Raw genomic sequence first — 24,994 nt, forward strand, 5'->3', positions numbered from 1 at the left:
CTTTGCATAACCTCTGTACAAGCAAACACTAAAGTCATTCGAACTAAATTACTATAATTATTATGCAATCACATATGCAACTTTAGTAACAATGCAACCTAGTCGAACATATTATGGATGTATATATATATATATATATGTATAATACGATCTTTCCCTAAAACAAAAACCACATATCAAAACGGAATTTACAAGTACATATATGTGCATACCTATTTTAAAATTTAACATTAACTTGATACTTTCAATCTATCCATTTAAGCTACCCACAACATACTTAAATATAATCATCATTTACCATTTAGATATATACCAAAACAATTACTAAAACAATCATGAAACATATTCAATACTTATCATTTAACAGCCGAACTTACATGACTAAACATTCAAATATAATATATGTATATATTTGACACCCCAAACCGAATCAAAATAACTAAGCCGCAGTAATCATATCAATAGTATCCCAAATTCATATAAACTAAAATCAACCAAATAACATATGTTCAACCATTTCATTATTTATATATTCGAATCCTGAATTCAAACTCATAAGACCAAACCAAACTACCAAAAAACATAACCATAATTTAACCTATGTTTCATATACCATAAACACACCTTTAAAGTGAGCTATTTGCATAGCCGATTATAGACCAAGCTATTCATTGTCCAATACCGAATTATATTTCAAAACATCACAAGCATATATAGAATGGGACATTTTTCCATAATAAGCTCAAGTAATAAGAAAATACCAAAGTGAACAAATCATAAGCCACATAATCTATACCATAACCGAAAATGCATTAGCATGAACATCATTAACAATCAAAACACATTTACATATCAAGATTACTACACGCATATATCATGACCAAAATTACTTAAACATTAGATCATTAGTATAAAAATTGAGTCGTTTTCGCATGGCTAAATATATATAAATTTCAAGACCAACCAAAACAAGTGCTAGCATATACATGCAATATGTTCTAAGTTTCAAGCTTTCAAAATGCCGAAATAGAGATTGATAGTGTGACGGACTTCCTTGACGATCCCCAAGCTCGTAACTAGCTTCCGAAATCTGTTAAATAATGAACGAACAAACACACAGTAAACTTAAATAGCTTAGTAAGTCATAAGCAGAGTTTTTTTCAAAGAACACATATAATTTATACAAGTAAGTTGAATTATCCCCAATCTTAAACACTTACATATATAATCATATTCAAGTGATTAACTCATATTTTCATGTTATACACATTACTTAACTTTCCTTCCAAACTTCATATAACTCAAACTTACTTGAGTCGTTTAATTCGAATTCACATTCGGTTTTACCATATCAGTTTTTGTTGTACAATTGGAAATAAAAAAGGATACTCGAATTGGTCAAAAAGCTCGTACAATGCCAATATCCCAGACGTGGTCTTACATGTATTCAAATAATGATGCCTCTATCCCAGACAAGGTCTTACACGAAATCATATATTCGATGCCAATGTCCCAGATATGGTCTTACACATAAATCTCAAGTCGATGCCAACGTCCTAGACGTGGTCTTACATGATATCACATATCAGAATTCCAGTGGTCCGTACAACTTTCGGATGTCGTAAATCAATCGAATGAAGCTCGTAATTAATCATAGTATGCTAAATTCAATTCAGCATTGTAGTATACATACAATTCAATTCGGTTATGTATAAAATAAATAAATTCAATTTAACATCATTTATTCACTTACGAACTTACCTCAGACGAAGATGAACGGACTAGGACGACTATTCAACAACTTTTGATTTCTCCCGATCCAAGTCCAATTTCTTCTTTTCTTAATCTAAGTTCATACAAATTTGACTTTTTTAATCATATATTTATTCAAATTTATCCAAAAACACATAAATGGATAAATTGCATTTTAGCCCCTAACATTTCACATTTTTCACAATTTAGTCCCTATTTCACAAAACACAAAATATTCAAAATTTCACCACACCCAAGCTTGGCCGAATTTCACTAGGGTCCCTAGCAGCCCATTTCTTTCATTTATTTCGCATTTTGACCCTTAAATTTACAAAATTCACAATTAAATCCTAAATAGGCATTTTTACTCAAAATCACTTAATTAAACATAATAATCTATCAACATATATTTATTTTTCATCATCAAACAACAAAAACCACAAGCTATCATCAATAGAAAATCATGAATACATCAACAAATTCAAAAATTCAAAGATGGGTTAGCTAGTATTCGAAGTAACGATCTCAAAAACGTAAAAATTATCAAAAACTGAACAAAATTCATACCTCAATTTTAACTTCAAAGTGTCGAACCCTTAAACAAAGTAAATGGATTCCTTTTCTTCTCACATTCGACCATAAAAGATGAACATGCATGTGGTTTCTTTATTGTTTAATTTTAGTTAATATATTTTAAAAGCCATTTTACCTTTTTAACATTTATAATTAAACATAAAAATCATATAATCTAAGTCCATTATCGTCCATGCTAATGTTCAATGGCTAAATTACAACATAAGAGATCCTTATTATAAAAGCCAGAACAATATAGCACTTTAACAAATAGCTAGCCACTTTTGCATTTTACGCGATTAAGTCCTTTTATAAAATCGAGCACACAACGATAAAATTTTCACATGAAATTTTCACACATATAAATTAACATGTTGTAAACACCAAAAATAATATTAAAATATTTTTTAACTTGGATTTGTGATCCCGAAACCTCTGTCTGAATAGTGTCTAAACCGAGTTACAAGATGTCCAATCAACACTAAAAGCATACAAGGCTTAGGCCCATTTGAACTTGTACCAAATATATCTACCTAAAAAAAGAGGGAAGAAAATCATGGGTTGTTGGATTTAACCTAAGGAAAACAATTATAAAAGCCAAAGGAGAGAACCTTAAAAGGGGCAAAAAAACAAACTAAGTCAAAAAATAGAGGGTAGCGGCTGAGTAGAGATGAGAAGTTTGACACCCTTAACCCGTATTCATTACCGAAATAGGGTTACGAAGCAGTATCGGAGTTTACAAATCAAACGGACCTAAATTTCAAAATTTCTGAATCATATCAATAATCATATTAATATCAATTAAAACATAAATATTGTCCCTTATACGAGCTCTTGAGGCCCTAAATATGCGTTAGAAATAAGTCGAGACTAAATCAAAAACTCAGAGAATTTTTTAGAAAACAATAAAAATTGTAAACACTGCAGTGGTCACACACCGCGTGGGCATTCGAAGTAGGAACACATGGCCATGTCCGTGCCCGTATAACTCACTGACTTGGGCCACACGGCCAAGCTACATGCCCGTGTGTCAGGCCGTGTACCCTTCAAAATAACATCACACGCCCATGTACCAGGCTATGTGCTAGGCCATGTAATAGACTAACTTGCAACCCTTTGAAAGCTACAGGGGACACACGACCGTGTCATTTAATATCAATTAAAAACATAAATATTCTCCCTTATACGAGCCCTTGAGGCCCTAAATATACGTTAGAAACAAGTCGAGACTAAATCGAAAACTCAGAGAATTTTTTAGAAAACAATAAAAATTTTCAACACTGTAGGGGTCACACGCCGTGTGGGCATTCAAAGTAGGGACACAAGGCCATGTCTGTGCCCATGTAACTTACTGACTTGGGCCACACGGCCAAGCCACATGCCCGTGTGTTAGGCCGTGTACCCTTCAAAAAAGCCTCACACGCCCATGTACCAGGCCATGTGCTAGGCCATGTAATAGACTAACTTGTAACCCTTTGAAAGCTACATGGGACACACGACCATGTCATTTGGCCGTGTGTCACACACGGCTGAGACACATGCCCATGTCTCTGCCCGTGTGGACGAAAATAGGCCATTTTACAAGTCATTTTCTCACCCAACTTGGCATATACCTACAACCAAAATTTGCCCATATACACAAGCCATAACAAGGCATCAAAATCATGCATAAAAAATCATATACATATGGTATAATATCATACAAAAAACTATGCCCTTAGGCACCTCAAATGACAACATTTAAACATGTAAAATCGTGTATTCAATTTGGCCAAAATGATCCATTAACTTCTAACCAAGTTTGCATTAAAACATACCATTGAATTTACTTACCCAAAACATACTAAATGGTAATAAACATGCCATTCAACTACTAGCACCAAATCACCATATAAGTTATACATATTAAAGTACCAATTTACCGCAATTTAATCATATCACAAAACACATTTAACTATCATTTTACCTTTCACTATTTAAACAGAAAACAAGCCACATATCAACCATGTCAAGGCTACTTATGTACATACCAAAACATGCTAAAACACAAGTAAAATCAAATGGCCATATTCACAACAAAACATATAGGCCAACATTAGCCAAAATACCTATACGTGCCATTATAACCAAAATTAAACAACCGAAAGTACCAAAAGAGTCAATTGATAGTGTCATATAGCTACGACAAGTTCCAACACAAACGAGCTTTCGATTCACTATAAAACACAGAAAATAACACAAAGTAAGCATTTAAGCTTAGTAAGTTCGTATATCATAGAATAAAACTACCATTTAGTCACATAATAGGTAAGTAAACATAACATATCCCAACATAATTTGGCCAAATGCCTAAGCACATATACATCAACCATGTTAGCTATGTAAATACATATATAAACCGATACTCATAGATGAGCACAACAATTGATTAAGTTTCATATACATGTATCATCCAATTCAATTTTCCATATACCATGTAACAACATTTCCATGTAATTCATATGGGTCTGTGTAATAATCCATATTGAAATCTTACCATTTCTTATCAGAATATTACCCGTTTAACCACTAGAATACTGTTGGATACCCAGGATAACTCAGACATAGTGTGCTAACTCATATAATTGTAATTCGTCAAATCCTGTACCTGTATGCTCATACGAGCTATAAATCGGTATGCTCACTCGAGTTGTAGATCGGTATGCTTTCACGAGCTGTAAATTGGTATGCTCACATGAGTTGTGGGTCGGAACGTAGCTACATGATGCTGCTCGCACGAGTTGTGGAGTATCCGCAACACATGCAGGACCTCAGCCATCGGTAGGATGTTCAAGACCAGTACCCGAATCATGTAAATCCTAATGACATTTCATTTGTATCCTACAAATTCCTAAAGTTCAAATGGGGCTCGGTAATCATCATATGTCATTAGATATGCAACTGTGTATACATATAGCAAATTTACAATTGATGCATATTTCAAAATAAAACATATAACCACAACTTAATCACACGAACTTACCTTGACAACTTCACATAGATATTGAGGCAATTAATCTGAGACTTTCTCTTTGCCCCAATCTAAAGCCATACGAGGTCTGTCTTGATTTATATGAATAAATTTAACTCAATTCAATATATTTTTCATTCACTGTAGCCCAAAATTATATTTTGTCAAAATTATCATTTTGCCCCTATACTTTTAATTTTTTCCAATTTAGTCCCTAGCTCATAAAAATGGAAATCCATGAAATTCCATCACAACCCACTATGGCTGAATATCAAATAGGTCCCTAGCATACCCTATATTTCATTTATTTCATAATTTCACCATGTATAATTTTCTATTTTTCAATTTAATCCCTATTTGACAATTTCATCAAAAAATCTCTTTACAAAAGTTATTTATCTAACAACAACTATCCATTTTCTATCATCAAACATAAAAAACCATGTATATTAAAAAATGAAAAAACCCTAATAGTTTAACAGTTTCACAAATTAGTCCCCAGGCTAGCTAGATTAACCTACAACGATCTCGAAAACGTAGAAATCATTAAAACGGGACAAAAATCACTTACCTATTGGCAAATTAAGGTTGGTCCAACCTAGGTCTCCAATGACTTCTTATTTTCTTCTAAATTTAGTTGATAATGATAATGGAAGATGATAGTTTGTTTTATTTCATTTGTTTTTATCATTAATTACTTAATTACTTAATTAACCTTTAAAAACTTTAAAAATTACACAAATGCCTAGCCATGCACATCCACTATCAAAATTAATGGTCTAATTGCCATATAAGGACTCATAATTTAAAGTTCTATAGCTGTTTAATACTTTTAGCTACTAGAACTCAACTTTTACACTTTACGCGATTTAGTCATTTTCTCAAATTGAGCATGTAAACGGTAAAATTTATTAACAAAATTTTTATACGGTACGACTATAATGTTGTAGGCAATCAAATAATAATAAAATAAATTTTTTGACTTCAGATTTGTGGTCCCGAAACCACTGTTCCAATTTCATTGAAAACGGGTTGTTACAACTCTCCCCCTTAAAAGGATTTTCATCTGCGAAAATCTTACTAGAAAAGAGGTTCGGATATTGGTTTCTCATAGCTTCCTCGGGTTCCCAGGAGGCTTCCTCTATATTGTGTCATTGCTAGAGAACTTTTACTAAAGTTATGTTCTTGTTTATATTTTCTTTCACCTCTTGTGCTAGAATTCTGATTGGTTCCTCGCTATACGACATATGAGGCTAGATCACAACATCCGTCGGGGAGATAACATGCGAAGGGTTAGATCAGTACCTTCGTAACATAGACACGTGAAAAACATTATAAATCTTTTCTAATTCTGACGGTAAAGCTAATCGATATGCTACAGGTCTGATTCTTTCAGTAATCTCATACGGCCCGATAAATCGCAGACTTAGCTTTCCTTTGCGACCTAACGGAAGAACTTTCTTCCATGGCAATACTTTTAAGAACACTCTGTCACTGACTTAAAACTCTATGTCTTTATGTTTAAGATCTGCATATGATTTCTGACGATCTTAAGTTGCTTTCAAACTATCTCGGATCACTTTTACTTTTTCTTCAGGTTCATGAATCAAATCAACCTTGTGTATCTTTTTGTCACTGAGCTCTATCTAAAATAACAGTGTTCGGCATTTACGACCATACAAAGCTTTATATGGTGCCATCTTTATGCTCGACTGATAACTGTTATTATATGCAAATTCAACCAGCGGTAAATAATTTTCCCAATTGCCTTCAAACTCTAATACACAACAACGAAGCATATCCTCGAGTATCCGAATCACTCGCTCAGACTGACTATCGGTTTGAGGATGAAATGCAGTGCTAAAATGCAATCGCGTACCTAGAGCTTCCTGTAACTTTCTCCAAAATCGTGATGTAAACCGCGGATCTCTATTGGAAATAATGGAAACTGGCACCCCTTGCAATCTAACGATCTCATAAATGTATAATTCAGCTAATCTCTTAAAGGATAAATCTGTATGTACCGGAATAAAATGTGTTGACTTTTTCAACCGATCAACAACAACCCAAATGGCATCTTTCTTTCTCAGAGATAGGGGTAAACTCGATACAAAGTCCATATTAACTCGATCCCATTTCCACTTCGGTATCATCATTGGCTGTAATAATCCCGAAGGTACCTGATGTTTAAATTTTACTTGTTGACATACTAAACATCTAGATAGAAAGTCAAGAATCTCGTGTTTCATTCTCAGCCACCAGTACATCTGTTTTAAATCACTATACATCTTAATACTTTCTGGATGAACAGACAAGCTACCAGTACGAGCTTCGTGTAAGATTATCTGAATGAGCTCTAGGCTCTTTGGTACATAAATTCTACCTCTAAATAACAAACAATCGTTGGGTCTAATCTGAAATTCTGAATCGAAAATCGACTCACACTGTGCCCACTTTGCTAACAACTCGCCATCACATTTCTGAGCTTCACAGATCTGTTGTAAAAACATCGGTCTAGCTTTCAACTTGGCTAAGATCGAACCATCATCAGATAATGTTAGTCATGTATTCATTGCTTGTAGAGAAAATAAAGACTTTCTACTCAAAGTATCAACAGCTACATTCGCTTTTCCCAGATGATAATCAATGACCAACTCATAACCTTCTAGCAGTTCAAGTCATTTGCGCTATCTCAGATTCAAATCTTTCTGTCACATTAGATACTACAAAATCTTGTGATCGAAAAATATATGAGATTTTTTGCCAAACAAATGGTGTTGCCAAATTTTTAGCGTGAACACGATAGCTGCCAACTCTAGGTCATGTGTCAGATAATACTTTTCGTGCAGCTTTAACTGTCTGGAAGCATAAGCTATTACTTTACCTTCCTCCATCAAAACACAGCCTAAACCATTTAAAAATGCATTATTGAAAATCACAAGTTCTTTTCCCGATTCAGGCTGGACCAAAACTAGTGCCTCAGTCAATAGTGCTTTCAACTAATTGAAACGTTGCTAACATTCCTCAGACCATTCAAATTTCACATCCTTTTATAAAATTCGCATTATCGGTGCAGCTATCATCGAGAAACCTTTGACAAATCTTCGGTAATAACCAGCTAATCCCAGAAAACTTCTGACTTCGGATACATTTCTCAGTGGTTTTGAGTCAACAACTGCTGAAATTTTACTTGGATCAACTCTGATGCCTTCAGCCAATACTATATATCCTAAAAGACCAACTTCTTGGAGTCAAAACTTACATTTGCTAAATTTGACAAATAGATCTCGCAGGGTTTGCAACACTATTCTCAAATGTTCAGCATGTTCAAACTCGTCTCATAAATTTATTAGGATGTCATCAATAAATACCACAACAAATCTGTCTAAATACGGTTTGAAGATTTTGTTCATGAAATCCATAAATACTGCAGGTGCATTAGTTAAACCAAATGGCATCACAAGATATTCACAGTGTCCGTACCTGGTTCTAAATGCAGTTTTCGATACATCTAAATCTTTAACTCGTAGCTGATAGTAACCAGAACAAAGATCAATCTTCGAGAATACTGTGGCACCTTTCAACTGATCAAACAGATCGTCAATATGAGGCAGTGGATATTTGTTCTTGATTGTAACCTTGTTGAGTTTACGGTAATCAATACACAATCTCATCGATCCGTCCTTTTTCTTAAGCAACATAATTGGTGCACCCTAAGGTTAGAAACTGGGTCGAGCAAAACACCTAACTATCAATTCTTGCAATTGTGCTTTCAACTCTTTTAACTCAGTAGGAGACATTCTGTAAGGTGCTATCGATATCAGTGATGTCTTTGGTACTAGTTCAATAGCACATTCAACCTCTCTGATCGGCGGTAATTCAGGTAACTCCTCTAGAAATACATAAGAATACTCACAAACTACAGGCACTGATTCAAGCTTCAATTTAGATACTTTAGAATCCAGTACATAAGCAGGATAAGCATCACAACCTTTTCTAACATATTTTTATGCTGACATGGCTGATATAACAACAGGCAACCCACTCTAACTATCTGATTCAATCCGAAGCATCTCACGTTCTGACATTTCAATATAATAAGCTTTGTCTATAGTTCAAAATATCGATGTGTAGAGTTAGCCAATCCATGCCCAAAATCACATCAAATTCATCAAATGGTAACAACATCAAATCAGCCAAAAAAATGTAACCTCAAGTCATCAAAGAACAGTTCTTGCAAACTTTATCAATTAACACATACTGACCTAGAGGGTTTAATACTTTAACCACAAATTCAGTAGAGTCAACAGGTAAATTCTTACTAGTTACTAAACTCGTGCATACATAAGAATGAGTTGATCCCAGATCAATCAAATCAGTATCAAAAATAGAAAAAGTATCGGTAATAACATCTGGCGCAGAAGCATCCTCTCGTGCGTGAATAGCATAAGCTTAGCTGGTGCTTGTGCCTCGGATCTCACGGAAAAATCTTTTGTTACACCACGACTACCACTCACATTTTTGGGATTACGAGGTGGTTTACCTCTTGCAGCAATGTTACTCAGTCTCATGGTCTGAGCTTTCTCTTTCTTGGATTTCTCTAGACAATCTTTAAGCTAATGGTCGAAGGAACCACACCTGAAGCATTCCTCGTTCTTCATTCGACACTCACCATAATGTGGTCTTTTCCAGTGCTTACACTCGGGCCAAACATCTCTGATACTACCCACACTTGCTATAGACGTAGCCTGAGGTTTTGGACTGGAGCACCGGTTACCTCTGTCTCTACTAGAATATCCCACAGAACTGTAGAATGGTTGTGATGTTCTCTTGATCTCTTAGATGGTGACTGATATGACTTCCCAGTCGACCACTTTCTTGAGTCTCTGGCTTCAGAGTTAGCATGTCTTTTCTCTTTACTCAACTCTTCAACTTTGTATGCTCGATCAACTAAGAAAACAAATTCTTTCAACTCAAGAATTCCGCCTAGAAGCTTTATGTCTTCATTTAACCCTTCTTCAAATCTCTTACACATAGAAGTCTCTGTCAGAATACGCTTCTGGGCATATTTTCTCAGTCTAACAAATTCTCGCTCGTGCTCTAACACAATTATACGACCCTATTTGAGCTCAAGAAATTCTTTACGTTTTTTTATCCAGAAACCTCTGACTAATGTATTTCTTTCGGAACTCGGTTTGGAAAAATTCCCAGGTGATCCGCTCTCTCGGCACTACAGAAATCAACGTGTTCCACCACTGCTAAGTCGAATCTTTCAATAATGATACTGCACATTTAACACACTTAGCCGATGAACAAGACAATTCGTTAAAAACCCTGATTGAATTTTCTAACCAAAATTCCGCTCTCTTGGAATTTTCTTCAATATTAACTCTAAATTCTTTAGCCCCGTACTTACAAATTCAATCAACAGGTGGCTTACTAACTCGTATAGGTTCCAAACCTTGAGGAATAACAGGAACCAGTTGGGGAGCAAGAGGCGTGGAGATTGTTGAGTAGCCGGGTTCATCCGTACAAACTCGGTAAACCATTCGTTCATCATCTGAAAGAAGGCTTTCTTAGCCTCTCCTCCCCGACCCTCAGATACGGGCCTGGCACCACTCGATGCTACTCCGTGAGTAGAAGCTTGAGCATTGCTTTCTACTTCATCGGATTCAGTCCGATTGGATGTCATTGCTATATGAAAATATATTTTAAAATGTTCAAGAGATATCACACTATCAGAGGTTATATAATGACATCTATAGCTAGACTCATATATGCTACGTTTAGCCTAAGAATCAACTAAATCGTAGCTCTGATACCATTAAATATAACACCCCTAACCCTTATTCGTCGTCAAAATAGGGTTACAGAGCATTACCAGAGTTTCCAATTCAAACGGACCTAAATTTCAAACTTTTTAAATCATATTAATAAACATATTAATATTAATTCAAAACATACATATTGTTCCTTATACGAGCCCTCGAGGCCCTAATACGCGTTGGAAACAAGTCGAGACTAAATCGGAAACTCAGAGAATTTTTCAAAAAATAAAGAAAATTATCAACACTGCAGGAGTCACATGGCCATGTGGGCATTTGAAGTAGGGACACACAACCGTGTCTGAGTCTGTGTTAGTTCCCGTGTAACTCACTGACTTGGGTCATACGGCCAAGCCACACGCCCGTGTGCTAGCTCGTGTACCCTTCGAAATAACATCACACGCCCGTGTACCAGGCCGTGTAACAGCCTGACTTGCAACCTTTTCAAAGCTACAAGGGACACCCAGCCGAGTCACCTGGCCGTGTGTCACACACAATTGAGACAAACACGTTCTTGTCTATGCCCGTGTGGACGAAAATAGGTCATTTTACAAGCCATTTTCTCACCCAAGTTCGCATATAGCTACAACCAAAATCTGCACATATACACAAGCCATAACAAGGCATCAAAATCATGCATAAACAAATCATATACATATGGTATAATATCATACAACCAATATGCCCTTGGGCACCATAAATGACAGCATTTAAACATGTAAAATCATGTATTCAATTTGGCCAAAATGATCCATTAACTTTTAACCAAGTTTGCATTAAAACATACCGTTGAATGTACTTACCCAAAACATACTAAATGGTACTAAACATGCCATTCAACTACTAGCACCAAATCACCATATAAGTCATACATACTAAAGTACCAATTCACCACAATTTCATCATATCAAAAACACATTTAACTATCATTTTACCTTTCACTATTCAAGCACAAAACAAGCCACATATCACCTATGTCAAGGCTACTTATATACATACCAAAATATGCCAAAACACAAGCCAAATCAAATGGCCATATTCACAACAAAACATATAGTCCAACATTAGCTAAAATACCTATACATGTCATTATAACAAAAATTAAACAATCGAAAGTACCAAAAGAGTCGATGGATAGTTTAATATAGCTCCGACAAGCTTTCAACCCGAACGAACCAATAATCATGGATGAGCACAACAATTGATTAAGTTTCATAGACATGTATCATCCAATTCAATTTTTCATATACCATGTAACAACATTTCCATGTAACTCATATGTGTCCCTATAATAATCCGTATTGAACTCTTACCATTTTGTATCAGAATATTGCCCGTTGAACTGTTAGAATACCGTTGGATACTCGGGATAGGTTACACATAGTGTGCTAACTCATATAACTGTAATCCGTCAAATCTTGTGCATGTATTCTCATACGAGCTATAAATCGGTATGCTCACACGAGCTGTGGAGTATCTGATACACATGCAAGACCTCAGCCGTTTATAGGACGTTCAGGACTAGTACCCGAATCATGTAAACCCTAATGATATGTTATTTGTATCCTACGAATTCCTAAGGTTCAAATGGGGCTCGGTAATCGTCATATGTTGTTAGATATGGAACCGTGTATACATATAGCAAATTTACAATTGATTTATATTTCAAAATAAAACATAGAATCACAACTTAATCACACGAACTTACCTCGACGAGTTTACGTAGATACGGAGGCGATTAATCCGAGACTTTTTCTTTTCCCCGATCTAAAGCCGTACGAGGTCTGTCTTGATTTATACGGATAAATTTAACTCAATTCAATATATTTTTCATTCAATTTAGCCTAAAATCATATTTGGGAAAAATTATCATTTCGCCTCTATACTTTTAATTTCTTTCAAATTTAGTCCCTAGCTCATAAAAATGGAAATTCATGAAATTCCATAATAACCCACTATGGATGAATATCAACTAGGTCCCTAGCATACCCTATATTTCATTTATTTTACAATTTCACCATGTATAATTTTCTATTTTTCAATTTAATCCTTATTTGACAATTTCGTCAAAAATCTCTTTACAAAAGTTATTTATCTAACAACAACTATCCATATTCTATCATCAAACATAAAAAATCATGTATATTGAACAATGGAAAAACCCTAATAGTTTAACAATTTCACAAATTAGTCCCCGGGCTAGTTAGTTTAAGCTATAATTATCCCGAAAACATAAAAATCATTAAAAACGGGACAAAAATCACTTACCTATTGGCAAATTAATGTTGGTCGAACCTATGTCTCCAATGGCTTCTTATTTTCTTCTAAATTTTATTGATGATGATAATGGAAGATGATAGTTTGTTTTATTTCCTTTGTTTTTATCATTAATTACTTAATTACTTAATTAACCTTTAAAAACTTTAAAAATTACATAAATGCCAAGCCATATACATCCACTATCAACATTACTGGTCTAATTGCCATATAAAGACTCATACTTTAAGGTTCTATAGCTATTTAATATTTTTAGCTACTAGAACTCAACTTTTGCATTTTACGCGATTTAGTCCTTTTTATCAAATTGAGCATGTAAACGGTAAAATTTCTTAACGAAATTTTTATACGGTTCTACTATCATGTTGTAGGAAATTAGATAAGCATAAGATAAATTTTTTGAATTCGAATTTTTGGTTTCAAAACCACTGTTTCGATTTCATTGAAAACGGGCTGTTACAGGAAGAGGAAGACGAAGGTAATCCCTTTCAGCCACCATAGGACATTGCATCGTTGGATTGTGGGCTAGATAAGCGAAAGCTATCTTCCCAAAGTTCTTTCATTATTTATTGATTACTCTTCGTGAATTGATTTGATGAAAACGATGTTGAATGATACTTTGGATTTGAATTTTAATTGCCAACCCATGAGCTAAATCTCATGGGGTCGGGATTGCTTGATGAAACTCTTATTCTCTTTAATGATTGAAGTGTAGATCTACTTTAATACAGTGTTTCATTCAATAGTTTTTACAAAATTGCATGTTTGCAAACACTAGACATATATGGATGTACAACATGTTCATTAAATTAATCTAATTCTGACAAGGTTAGGTTAATGAGATTGAATTGAATGTTATGAGCAAGCATTCGACCGAGTACTTGTAACAGCCTCTAAACATAGAGTAGCGTTTATACGGAAAGAAAACAAAATCGAGCTAAAGACCTATAGACATATATCGTTCAAGGCAAGGTAACTTGAGGTTTTGTTCTCGAAAGAAGAAATTTTAGAACTCTTCTAAGTAGTTCAATTATTTTATAAAAATTTATAAAAAAATTATATAAATAGTTCAATTTATAAAAATTGAACATAAATTTATAAATTTATAAATTTATAAATAGTTCAATTATGAAACATAAATTTATAAAAAAAATTATATAAAATAAATGTGATTTTAGTTAAAATAGTTAAATTAAACTAAATGATTTTTGTATATATATTTTTAAATTTATAGAAATATAAAAAAATAATTATTTTTAAAATAATATTTAAAAAAATTATAATTCAAGGGCGAATCTAATTAGGGATATTCAAATTTCGGTTAAAATCGAATTAATCGACCAAACTGATCTAATTCAGTCGGAGGTAGGTTAATGATTTTTTTGAAAGTTCAGTTATCGGTTAATGATTTTTTTTTTGGTTAATTCAATTCAAAATCAGGTAATTAATCGAATTAACATAACTTCATGCTTAATAATACATATGATATGTTGTTTTAATTTGGTCAAATGAACATTATTAATTTATTTTTTATATATGCTTTATACTTTTTTTAACTAAAAACACAAAAAACATATAAATTTCGGTTAATTTTGTTAACCAACCGAATTAACCAAAATATTTTGGTTCGGTTAATTTTTTTTAAAAAAATTCGATTCGTTTAACGGTTAAAAGATTAAAAATCTTGATTAATTCGATCAATATATACTAATTTAGTTCGATTAACCTTTCAACACCTCTAAAACTAATACAACTAAAGCTTCTTTTTTTTTTCTTGGTGATAAAAAACATAACAAGGAAAGGCTAAACCTAATCTAGTACCCCATTAGGAGGTTGTTCAAACAGTTTAATATTACTGTTATTACTACAAGCCATTTTTGCTAGATAATCTGCAACTTTATTTTCTTCTCTCGAAATATGTTGGATTTGTCATTGGTGTGCCTTTGTCAACAACTAGTGAATTCGTCTAATCAGAGCATATTTTGAATCCCTTAAGTATTGATCTTGAACAGCTTGAATTACCTCCATGCTGTCTGTATTAATCAATACTCTGTCGTGACCTTATTATAAGATAAGGGTTAATCCATCAAAGATGGCCCATAACTTAACTTTCAAGACTGAACATGTTCTCAAATAGCGATTAAAGTCTAAGATCCACTTCTCATTCCGATCTGGTTGCTAAGGTTGAGTCTGCTCCATCCGTGCACATCTGGATGTAATTACCTGTCAATGCTAAGGAAGAGATAAATAATCTGTGGGATCCGCGGGCTGACCGGTTCTTCTCGGCTAACAACTTCCTATAAATACACACAATCTTACCGTAAATCTCTCCACTCCTTTCATATCACTTTGTTCAAAAATATTAACACTTTTTCTCAACTACAAACTTCCAATTTTCCTTTAAAAGCCCTCTCTCTCCTTTTTCTCTATCTCTTCGATCCTTCATTGGTGCATGGCCGCCAGCCTTTTGGCGCGTGAGGTATCTGACCTATGTCTCGGAAAGCCTGCGCTGCGGTCCCTCTCTGTCTCTGCCACCGTCGGCGATGCCTTGACGACTTTGAAGAGATCCAGAGACAACTATATTAGTTTTTGGAACTGCAACCATGGTCATTTCTCGGAAGCCGACAAGGTTGACGCCGTCGCCGCTCTTGATGACTGCCGTTGTGTAGGCAAAGTTTGTGTGGCGGATATCATCGGTTTTTTATGTAAGGAAGAAAACCTGTCGAATCCTGGAATTGCTCTTCAAGCTCCAGTTTCCGTTTTAATTCCTAAAACAGGAGACTTTGTTCGACATTTAGAATCTAATGCAAGGTTGGAGTTTTTTTTCTGTTCATTTTGTTCTTAAATAACGTGTTTTCATTTCCCTTGTCTCAGTATTTATTTGAAAATTTGAATTACTCAATTGTTTAATGAATTTTCAGTTTGGTGGAAGCCATGGATTTGATTTTGGAAGGAGTGCAAAATATTGTTATACCAATGGAGATCGGTGGCAAAAATTCAAGAAAAAAGCTTCTCCAAAATAATCTTTCGAAATCAACCTTTCATAACGGCCGTCAATATTGTTGGCTAACTCAAGAAGATATGGTTCGTTACCTTGTGAATTCAATTAGCCTTTTTAGCTCATCTGCTGTTAATCCAATCAACTCCCTTGACATCATCAATGTTCAAGACATCCCAGCCGTTCATTATGATGACCCCGCATCATCGGCCTTGCCACTCCTTGCTAAGTGCCTTGAGATGCAAACTTCCGTCGCTATCATTGACGGTGATGGCAAGTTGATCGGAGAAATTTCGCCGTATAAATTGAATTCTTGTGATGAGGATGTTGCAGCAGCCATTGCTACACTTTCAGCTGGTGAGTTGATGGCTTATATAGACTTCGGCGGACCCCCAGAGGATTTGATTCAGTTGGTGAAAGAAAGATTGCAAGAGAGGAAACTAGTGAAGGCCTTGGAATTGATGGAAGATGATTCAGGGAATTCATCGGTTTCATCATCTTGCTCATCTTCATCAGATGATGAGTTTGGGGTCGGGAGGAGCGTTGTGAAGTCAGTAGGGAATTCAGCAATGTCGGTGAAGAGATCAGAGGCCATTGTATGTCATCCATGGAGCTCGTTGGTGGCAGTGATGATTCAAGCACTCGCACACCGCATAAATTATGTGTGGGTTGTCGAAGAAGATCGAACTTTATTCGGGATTGTTACCTTTGCTGGAATGATGAAAATTTTCCGTGAAACGATTGAGGACCATGACTTAGGGAAAGCTTTGAAGAAATCCCCAACATAAAAAGCCAAAAAATTTAAGAAATCCATAATAATAATAAAAACCATATATTTGGTGATTGTGATTTAGATGTATTAATTCAGGGAGATCCAGAATCTTAAAAAGAAATTCAACCTGAAAGTAATCAACTTAAGTGCAGATGTTTATGAATTAAAAGAAGGGAATAGATTGAGGTTTCTGAAGAACAAATTTCTCTATACTTGATGTTTTTCACTGCTTTGTTCCTCGTTTTCCAAGCTTCGTCATCAATCAAACAGACTCAAGGTTGTTATAATATTATAAATCTAATTTGAGGATTATAAGAAACTGAATATTTTGATATTCTAGAGTGAAATACAATTAACCAGAACTTCGAAAATGAATATTAGGAGCAGTGGATCCTTTGAAGCATTCCTACAGTTCAACAGAATTTAATAGCAAATCGCATGTTTAAATAAACTCGGATACAATTCTGAGATGAAAGGAAATTATCAAAAGATGTATTTCCATTTTATTTAATATCGGCAAATATCATTGTTATCTTACACAATGATGACACGAAGCAAATTGCACGAATAAATAAGAACGCACCAAAAATTAAGGAATCGTTTAAGTTTTCATGACTTCTATAATGACTAAAAATACCTATACCTCAGCTCGGATATACATGATGACAAGGCATCTCTTACTTGCAGATTTTTCGAGTCGATATGAAGTGCATCTTCATATAAGCTCTTTGCCTGAAGTAGCAACTTCATCTTCTCTTTATCGTTACCAGGCCTTAAGCGAGATCTTTGCTGCAAGATGGCTCCCAATCTAAAGAAGGCTGTAATTCAAATAAGGGGGATTCCATATTCAATATTCATTCAATATACATGTTAAACCATAATTCATCATTCAACAAATAGAAATGCTCCATTCCCGTAATCCAAAATATACATACATAACACATAATCATGTAGACAAGGGCATGTGCTTAGATAAATTTTAGGGCCTTTCTACATTTAATACCATTTGGAACACCAGGTAAGACATTAATGCTCAATCAAAAATGACTCCACTGAATTAGCACATTGCAGACCCCAATCAATTTCATGGTCATGATTTAGTTAAATTGTTGGGTGGCTATATATCAGTTGTCAATGGTCATATGAGTTCAATTCAGTTAACATCTCAATATTGTGACATCACAGTTCTCAATTGAGACCAAAAAAGAAAAAAAAAAGAAAAGAAGAATGAAAAAAAACTAGACATACCATCAGGTGCATGAACATTGCCCCTAGTCATCATGACATCAAATTTATCGATTGCAGCCAAGAATAGTTTATCAGCATCATACGCAGCCTCCTGAAAATGGAAAGATGTAATCCAACATTTAAAATTTCTGCAATTAACAACTATAATCCCACACCAAAACAACCCCCGACCCACACACCCAAATATTCAAGTGATTTTAGCTAGATGGTCACTCATCATAATGTTGATCAATTGTTTCCCTTTTGACTAAGAATAATTATACAATAAGCAACAAATTAAATTTCAGTTGCAGAAAGTGCTTACTGGTCCTATATCTGCAATCAACTGCGCACGAAAAGACAGAGCAAGACCCCAATTATATAGGGATCTCACATCATCTCCATCAATTGATAATGCCAGCTGATATTTTTGCCCAGCTCTCACAAGGAGATCTTCACACTCCTCACAAGCACTAACTAAGAGGGAAATAATTTTATCTCTGCATGAAAATTGATCTAGTCTGTTAACTACTCTTCCTTGCGGCCTCTCACGAGTTATGGGATCATTTTTAGTAAAAAGAGTCCTCAACTCACGACTGACATGTAGTTTCAATTCTCCGTGAAGAAGATATGTATTGCCTAACTGGCCTACAGCCAATAGGCTCATGGGCTTCATTGAGATGGCTTGTGAGAGTAATGAGGCAGACCTATTCAAGATGACTTCTACACGCTCTTCATCATGTCTTCCCTTCATACACTCTTTGGCTTCTTTAAGAAGACCACTAGCTTCTGTAAGATACTTGTTGAAGACCATATCATCAACAACCTTTGATGATGATGGTGAAATGACCTCATTCTCAGCTGTAGTTAGGCGATCAGCTAGGTCAGAATCATGTTCATAGTGCTGCCTCTTTCCATATGCCTCATTTTCAATCTTCTCTTCGCTGTTAGAAAACCTGTAAGATCTACTAGATTCATGATGCAGCTGCTCATGTATAAACGAAGCTTCAGTTTCCATATGTTCCAATCTGACACTGAAATCCATGGAATGAAGTAGATTATCATCCGATTTCCATCTTTTCCTCTTATCCGCATGACTTGAGCTGAAAGAAATGTCATGAGTATTCATATACTGCAATCTTTTGCTCTCGTAATTATATTCTTCACTATTGACAAATCTTGTAGCACTTCCACCTAGAAGATCAGACATTATTTTCTCATTCTCCAAATCAACATCTATTTTCCTATCTCTTTCTCGATTCAAATCAGATTTATTTAAAGAATCTCGAGCAAAGCCTTGATTTGAAACCCATTTGATGTTATTAGGTGAATTAAAAACCATATCTTCAACAGCGGGCAATGAAACATCTCCAAAAGTTTTATTGTTTAAATCAGTATCCACACTCTCTGACTGACTAGTATCTGTTACTTTATTAGGCTTCGAAGCCACCTGTTTTTCACCAAACAAAGCCCCAAGAAAGTGTAACAACTCAAACCTAGCTTCTCCAGCCTCCTTTTTTCTACTTGATGGTTTTTTATTCTCTCTATAAGAGTTCCCAACGTTGTCCATAGAAGCTTCAACAATATTTTTAGCATTTGAAGCTGATAACCTCATTGATTCCACTAAATTAGCATAATTCTCCAAATCAGCTACATTAATCCTGTTAGAATCAATAGCTCTTTGTATATTATTCTTCAAATTATTAATTTTAATATCAAACCCATAAAAAAAATCCACTAAACTCCTCAATTTCTCGCTATAAACTCTCGAAGATTCCTCCTTTGACCTCCTTTTATTTGAACTTAGATCATTGAAACTCCCTCCTTTAACAAACCCCAATGAAAACCCAACACCGAAAACCAAAATAGAAGCCAAAATTAATATAATTGCAGAAACTCTAACCCTAGAAATCACCAAGGCACAAACAAGCCCCGACAAAAACATAAATACATGCTTCTTATCATCGATTCTGATAGAAACAAGGAAATCACGCAACCGAATCGACTCACCAGAGTTAGAAGACCAAGTACCGGGTTCAAAATCGTCCCACCCGCCATAACTCGAGGGTTCAGCTGATAAAAAAGCCTTGGCGGAAGAGACATTGAGGCTTCCAGGGATTTGGAAGCATTTTGTACGGGAGAAGTGACGAAACCCTATCCTTTCTCGTGAAGGGAAAATGGAAGGTGAAATTCGAGTGTTTGAGATTTTGAATTTGAATGGGGTTTTAAAAATTAAGGTTTCCATTAGAGGGAGAGAGGAAATGATAGTCTGGAACAGTTTTAGTAGTCATCAATTATCACGGTTGGAGTAGTGACTTCGGGCCATCGGCAGGATTTTTAACTAAAAGGCTATTTTCGTAATAAAAGAAAAGAGTTTTTGAATAATTTGGTAATTTACAATAGTTAAAATGGAATGGGCCTGGATCCTAACTATATAGGTCCAAGTGTTGGTATCCAAGGTCCAATAAGCTTGGTCCCTTCGAGTTCAGCTTAGATAAAATAATTTATAAATTTGCTTCACAAGCTCTATGTTTATCTTGTATTTTTATTTTATGTTGGGAATAATTTCAATACCATCACTTCCTTAAATAATTTTACATTCCAAAATCTTAAATTTCATCTTTTTTATATAAATATTTTAGCCCATCTACTATACATAAATTCTGAGTTTAGTACCTCCAGAATTTTTATCACTTTGGCCTGTGTATTTTCCTTCTATTTACCTCATTACCCCATCTACATTTTCTCTTAAAAAATCCCCTAAGCCAATCACACGCTGCCAAATTAAAAAATTAAAATTCTTAAAATTCAAAAATATATAATAAAAAGTCCTAAAACTTGCAAAAATTCCTATAAAATACTATAAAACTTCATAAATTCTAAAATTTTCTCTAAAATACCTAAAATTTTGAGATTTTTAAAAATATATTTTTAAAATTAAAATTTATAAAATTATTGAAAATGTATTTTAGAATGAACCTAGCCACACCCATCAAAATTTAAAAGAAAATTTGAAAATTTATTTTGAAAGTTTAAAAAAAGAAGACAATTCAAGTATCTTTTTTTTACGGGCTTATCATCATTGGACATATGGATTCCACACAAACTATATACAACGTATAAAACGACCCCAAAAAATTAACAACTACTTGAAAGGGTTAAATAATTGATATATTTTTGGAGGGAGTACGGTGGTGCATGTCTTCAAATGAGAATGTTGTACAACCCAGCTGTACACTTCGTATTTTTGGTGTAGTGGACTGAATGTCACCATACTGGAGCAGTGGGACTGTTAAGAATACTAATTAACATGGTTATATTTTGTTGCTTTGTGTTAACTCATATCATTATCAGGAACATTAGTTGATTTCTTTATTGTATCACAATGTCTAAACATGAAAGGAAAGCAAGTATAAGAGAGCTTTATGGTATTTTTCTCAACCTGAGCGCTTTGGTTCACTTTTTGAATGTAGTTTGTATCTTGAGTTATCCTAATGCTTCTCAAATTCTACCATGTCTAGTTGTTACCTATCCATGTTTACTACAAAGTGGAGTCACTAATATAGAAGATAATGTAACACCCCATGTTCACCTCGACAATCGATTCGGATGGAAGATGCCACCGGAGCATGTACAAGCAAGAATTCTTAAAAGTATTTAGGAGATGAAATTTAATTTAATTTTTATAAAATCACTAAACCAAAATTTAGGCAATTAAAAGGCTTTAGAAACAATTTAAAATCATTTTGAAGGTGTTCAGGACCCAAAACAGATCCTAGAAAGTCGAAATGACCCAAAATAGTGCAACGGGCAAACTGGAACAATGGTACAGGTACCTTTGCAGAAGTACAATTACTTCATGGGAGAAGTACAGGTACCTCTGGTGAAGTATAAATACTTCTTGGGAGAAGTACAGGTACCTCTTGAGAAGTACCGGTGCAAGTCTCTAGAAGTGTAGAAATTTGTAACATGTTTTACTTGTTGCGATACCACAGGGGCCAAGTCTTTATATCAAGGCCCCTAGAGCCAAAAAAAATTGACTTAAAACTTACTTGTTTCCATACTTGGAAGCTTAGTGCAAAAACTTGGACATTGATAACTCAAAAATAAATTTTAAAACACCATAAACATCCATCGATACACCTCTAAACATAAAAATAAAAAAAGCATGCTTAAACAATGACCATATACATGTAAAAGTTCTTCATAAAACATGCTCAAAATAACGTCATTCGTCAAATCGTTTATAAATCAAGGAGAGCATAATAAAACTTCATGATATAATTCAAAACAAGCTAAATTTTCAACTAAACCAAGCTTATGACAAATGAGATCTATATGCATGCATGCAAAGGAAATATTCAAACATCTCATGTTAAAAGTACCAAATAGGCCTCTTGTTAGATCTAGTGCCCTTAGTATAGTATTTTTGTCTATCTGTACTTGTAGTTTTCGAACAAATTGGTTTAATAAAATATCCATAAATTACATTAATATCTTTTGTATATTGTCCTCAACGATTTTTTCATGAAAAGCAAAATAGAAGAAAATATTAGCTCACTGATTATCTAATCTTTAACTAATACTAAGCAATGTTATGTGGTCGGATTGTAATATTGAATCTCTTGCCCTGAGTGTAGTATATTCATTTGTAAACTTGTAAGTTTTCAAAAAAATTGGTTAATAAAACAACTTCATGGATTACATTAATATACTTTGTATAATTGTCTTCATATGGTTTTTGCACCAAAGCAAAATAGAAGCAAATCATGGTTCAGTGGTTGCCTAATGTTTAAACTAATACTAAACAGTATTACAGGGTCTTGGGCATCGAAGCGAATGACTCATAGAAGATAAAGACATAGATGTGACTGACTCGACTGAATGGACATCAGACTAGACTAACTGGACATTAGACTAGACACAAAAAGAATAAATCCTAAATCTGTTTATGGTTTTATTCACTTGTGAGGTTCATAGTGTGGGATACATAAATCCTGAGTGGATGACGGACTATGTACGCGTGACTCATATACTTTGATGTAAGTAAAAGCTTAAGTTCAAATAGATAAGGAACCAAAAGTTGGTGCATTAGGTATACAACTTCTGCGTTATGTAGTGTCATTCACAACAGTGGAATTCATAGCCCGAGAATGAGTAAATGATATCCTCTTATTGGCATTACATAGTTGATGAAAAGTAACATGGCCACAGGTTGTTCGCCTTTGTGATGAATGATGAGTCATCATCATATGATTATTTTGGATTATATCTTACTTACATTTGCTTGGTTTCCTAAGCATTTTTCTATGTTTTAAATTCATTTTAGTGATTTGAATTTATTTTTTTTGTATTGTAAATAATGTATTTTTATTTTTTTTTCATGCAATTAGTTTGAATAAAATATTCCATGTGGAATTTGCAGGTAAAACAGGTTTGGGAAGAAGATGTCAATACATAGAACCATTAGATTAAATGCACTAAGCTTAAAGTTGATCCAAGATGATGAGTGAAAGTTCAAAACTCAAAAGATTACAAATTTGTAATTTGAACACTTTCAGAACTTTCAGTCAGAACACTTCTTATTGTTTCAATCATGTCTCGATCTTCAGGACTCCATTTTGGGTATACCTTATATTGTCGAAAAGGGTATTTGAATATCTATTCAAATATTGGAACACCAATACAAAAATGCATCAGAAAGATATCCAAAAGTAAAGATAAAGTTACAATTTTCACATTGATGGACAGTTTTGATGTATTTTCATGTCTGGCTTATATCTCCTAATACAATTGGAGTTTGGAGTTAAAATTTTTACAGCATATAAACAAGATGCAGACCATCTGTAGCAACCCGTTTTTCAGTGGTGTTGAAAACAGTGGTTTTGGGACCAGTAAATCCGACAAGTTCAAGTAATTTATTAAAAGGTTTTTGATTTGATAATTTATGTTATATAAGTGATTTATTAAGTTCAAGTGGTAAGACCCTAAGGTCAAGTGGTTTTAGAAAATGAGGTCTCAGGACATCGTATCTATAAACTGAGCTGTAAATATTTTTATAAATATTTGCAGAATGTCATCAAGGTGGTATTAAAGTTTCGTTGAAAAATTTTAACGTTTCGATAGTTAATTAATTAAAAAGGACTAAATCGTAAAAGATATAAAATTTGATCACTATTTGATCTGGGTGATTAAATGGTTTATTGAATAAAGGAAAAGGGACTTAAATGGTAATTAAACCATTTAAAGAGTTAGTGGACAATTATGGGCGTGAAATTGGTGTTTTATTTATTTATTAATCAAGATTAAAGTGGTAATTTGATAATTAATTAAATTAAATAAAACATAAGTAAAAGATAATGGTTTTCATCTTCCTTTCTCCTTTTTTTCAACTGAAAGTCATGGCTATGAAGAAGCTAGGTTCGGCCATGTTTCATTTCATGCATGCTAAGCCATTTTCACCTGTTTTTAATAATTTTTATGTTTTTGAGGTTGTTGTAACTAGGTCCAGCTAACTCATACCTTCGGTTTTGAAACTGTTAAAGATTTTGAATTTTTGA

At 34.2% G+C, this 24,994-nt stretch overlaps 2 protein-coding genes across 2 annotated transcripts; one reads left to right on the forward strand and one right to left on the reverse strand.

Annotated features, from left to right (window-relative positions):
* The first annotated feature begins 15,775 nt into the window (after positions 1-15,775).
* On the forward strand, positions 15,776-17,531 carry LOC105773381 (CBS domain-containing protein CBSX5). The gene is made up of 2 exons (XM_012595205.2): positions 15,776-16,248; positions 16,359-17,531. The coding sequence occupies exons 1-2, from the start codon at positions 15,890-15,892 to the stop codon at positions 17,221-17,223; spliced, it is 1,224 nt and encodes a 407-aa protein (XP_012450659.1). The 5' UTR covers positions 15,776-15,889; the 3' UTR covers positions 17,224-17,531.
* A 156-nt stretch (positions 17,532-17,687) lies between these two features.
* Positions 17,688-20,750, reverse strand: LOC105773380 (uncharacterized). The gene is made up of 3 exons (XM_012595203.2): positions 18,760-20,750; positions 18,456-18,546; positions 17,688-18,025 (listed from the first exon to the last, which is right to left on the reverse strand). The coding sequence occupies exons 1-3, from the start codon at positions 20,677-20,679 to the stop codon at positions 17,835-17,837; spliced, it is 2,202 nt and encodes a 733-aa protein (XP_012450657.1). The 5' UTR covers positions 20,680-20,750; the 3' UTR covers positions 17,688-17,834.
* Between the last annotated feature and the right edge of the window lie 4,244 nt (positions 20,751-24,994).

This window comes from Gossypium raimondii, chromosome 6 (assembly GCF_025698545.1).
Source record: "Gossypium raimondii isolate GPD5lz chromosome 6, ASM2569854v1, whole genome shotgun sequence".
NCBI lineage: Eukaryota > Viridiplantae > Streptophyta > Magnoliopsida > Malvales > Malvaceae > Gossypium > Gossypium raimondii.

What these genes read in the sequence shown, in the direction of transcription:
- LOC105773381 (XM_012595205.2), top strand. Translation starts at nt 15,890, where the DNA reads ATGGCCGCCAGCCTTTTGGCGCGTGAGGTATCTGACCTATGTCTCGGA. An exon ending in CATTTAGAATCTAATGCAAG is followed by an intron (nt 16,249 to 16,358) that starts GTTGGAGTTTTT and finishes ATGAATTTTCAG; the next exon opens with TTTGGTGGAAGCCATGGATT.
- LOC105773380 (XM_012595203.2), bottom strand. Translation starts at nt 20,679, where the DNA reads ATGGAAACCTTAATTTTTAAAACCCCATTCAAATTCAAAATCTCAAAC. An exon ending in TGATTGCAGATATAGGACCA is followed by an intron (nt 18,547 to 18,759) that starts GTAAGCACTTTC and finishes TTCCATTTTCAG; the next exon opens with GAGGCTGCGTATGATGCTGA. An exon ending in CAATGTTCATGCACCTGATG is followed by an intron (nt 18,026 to 18,455) that starts GTATGTCTAGTT and finishes TTTGAATTACAG; the next exon opens with CCTTCTTTAGATTGGGAGCC.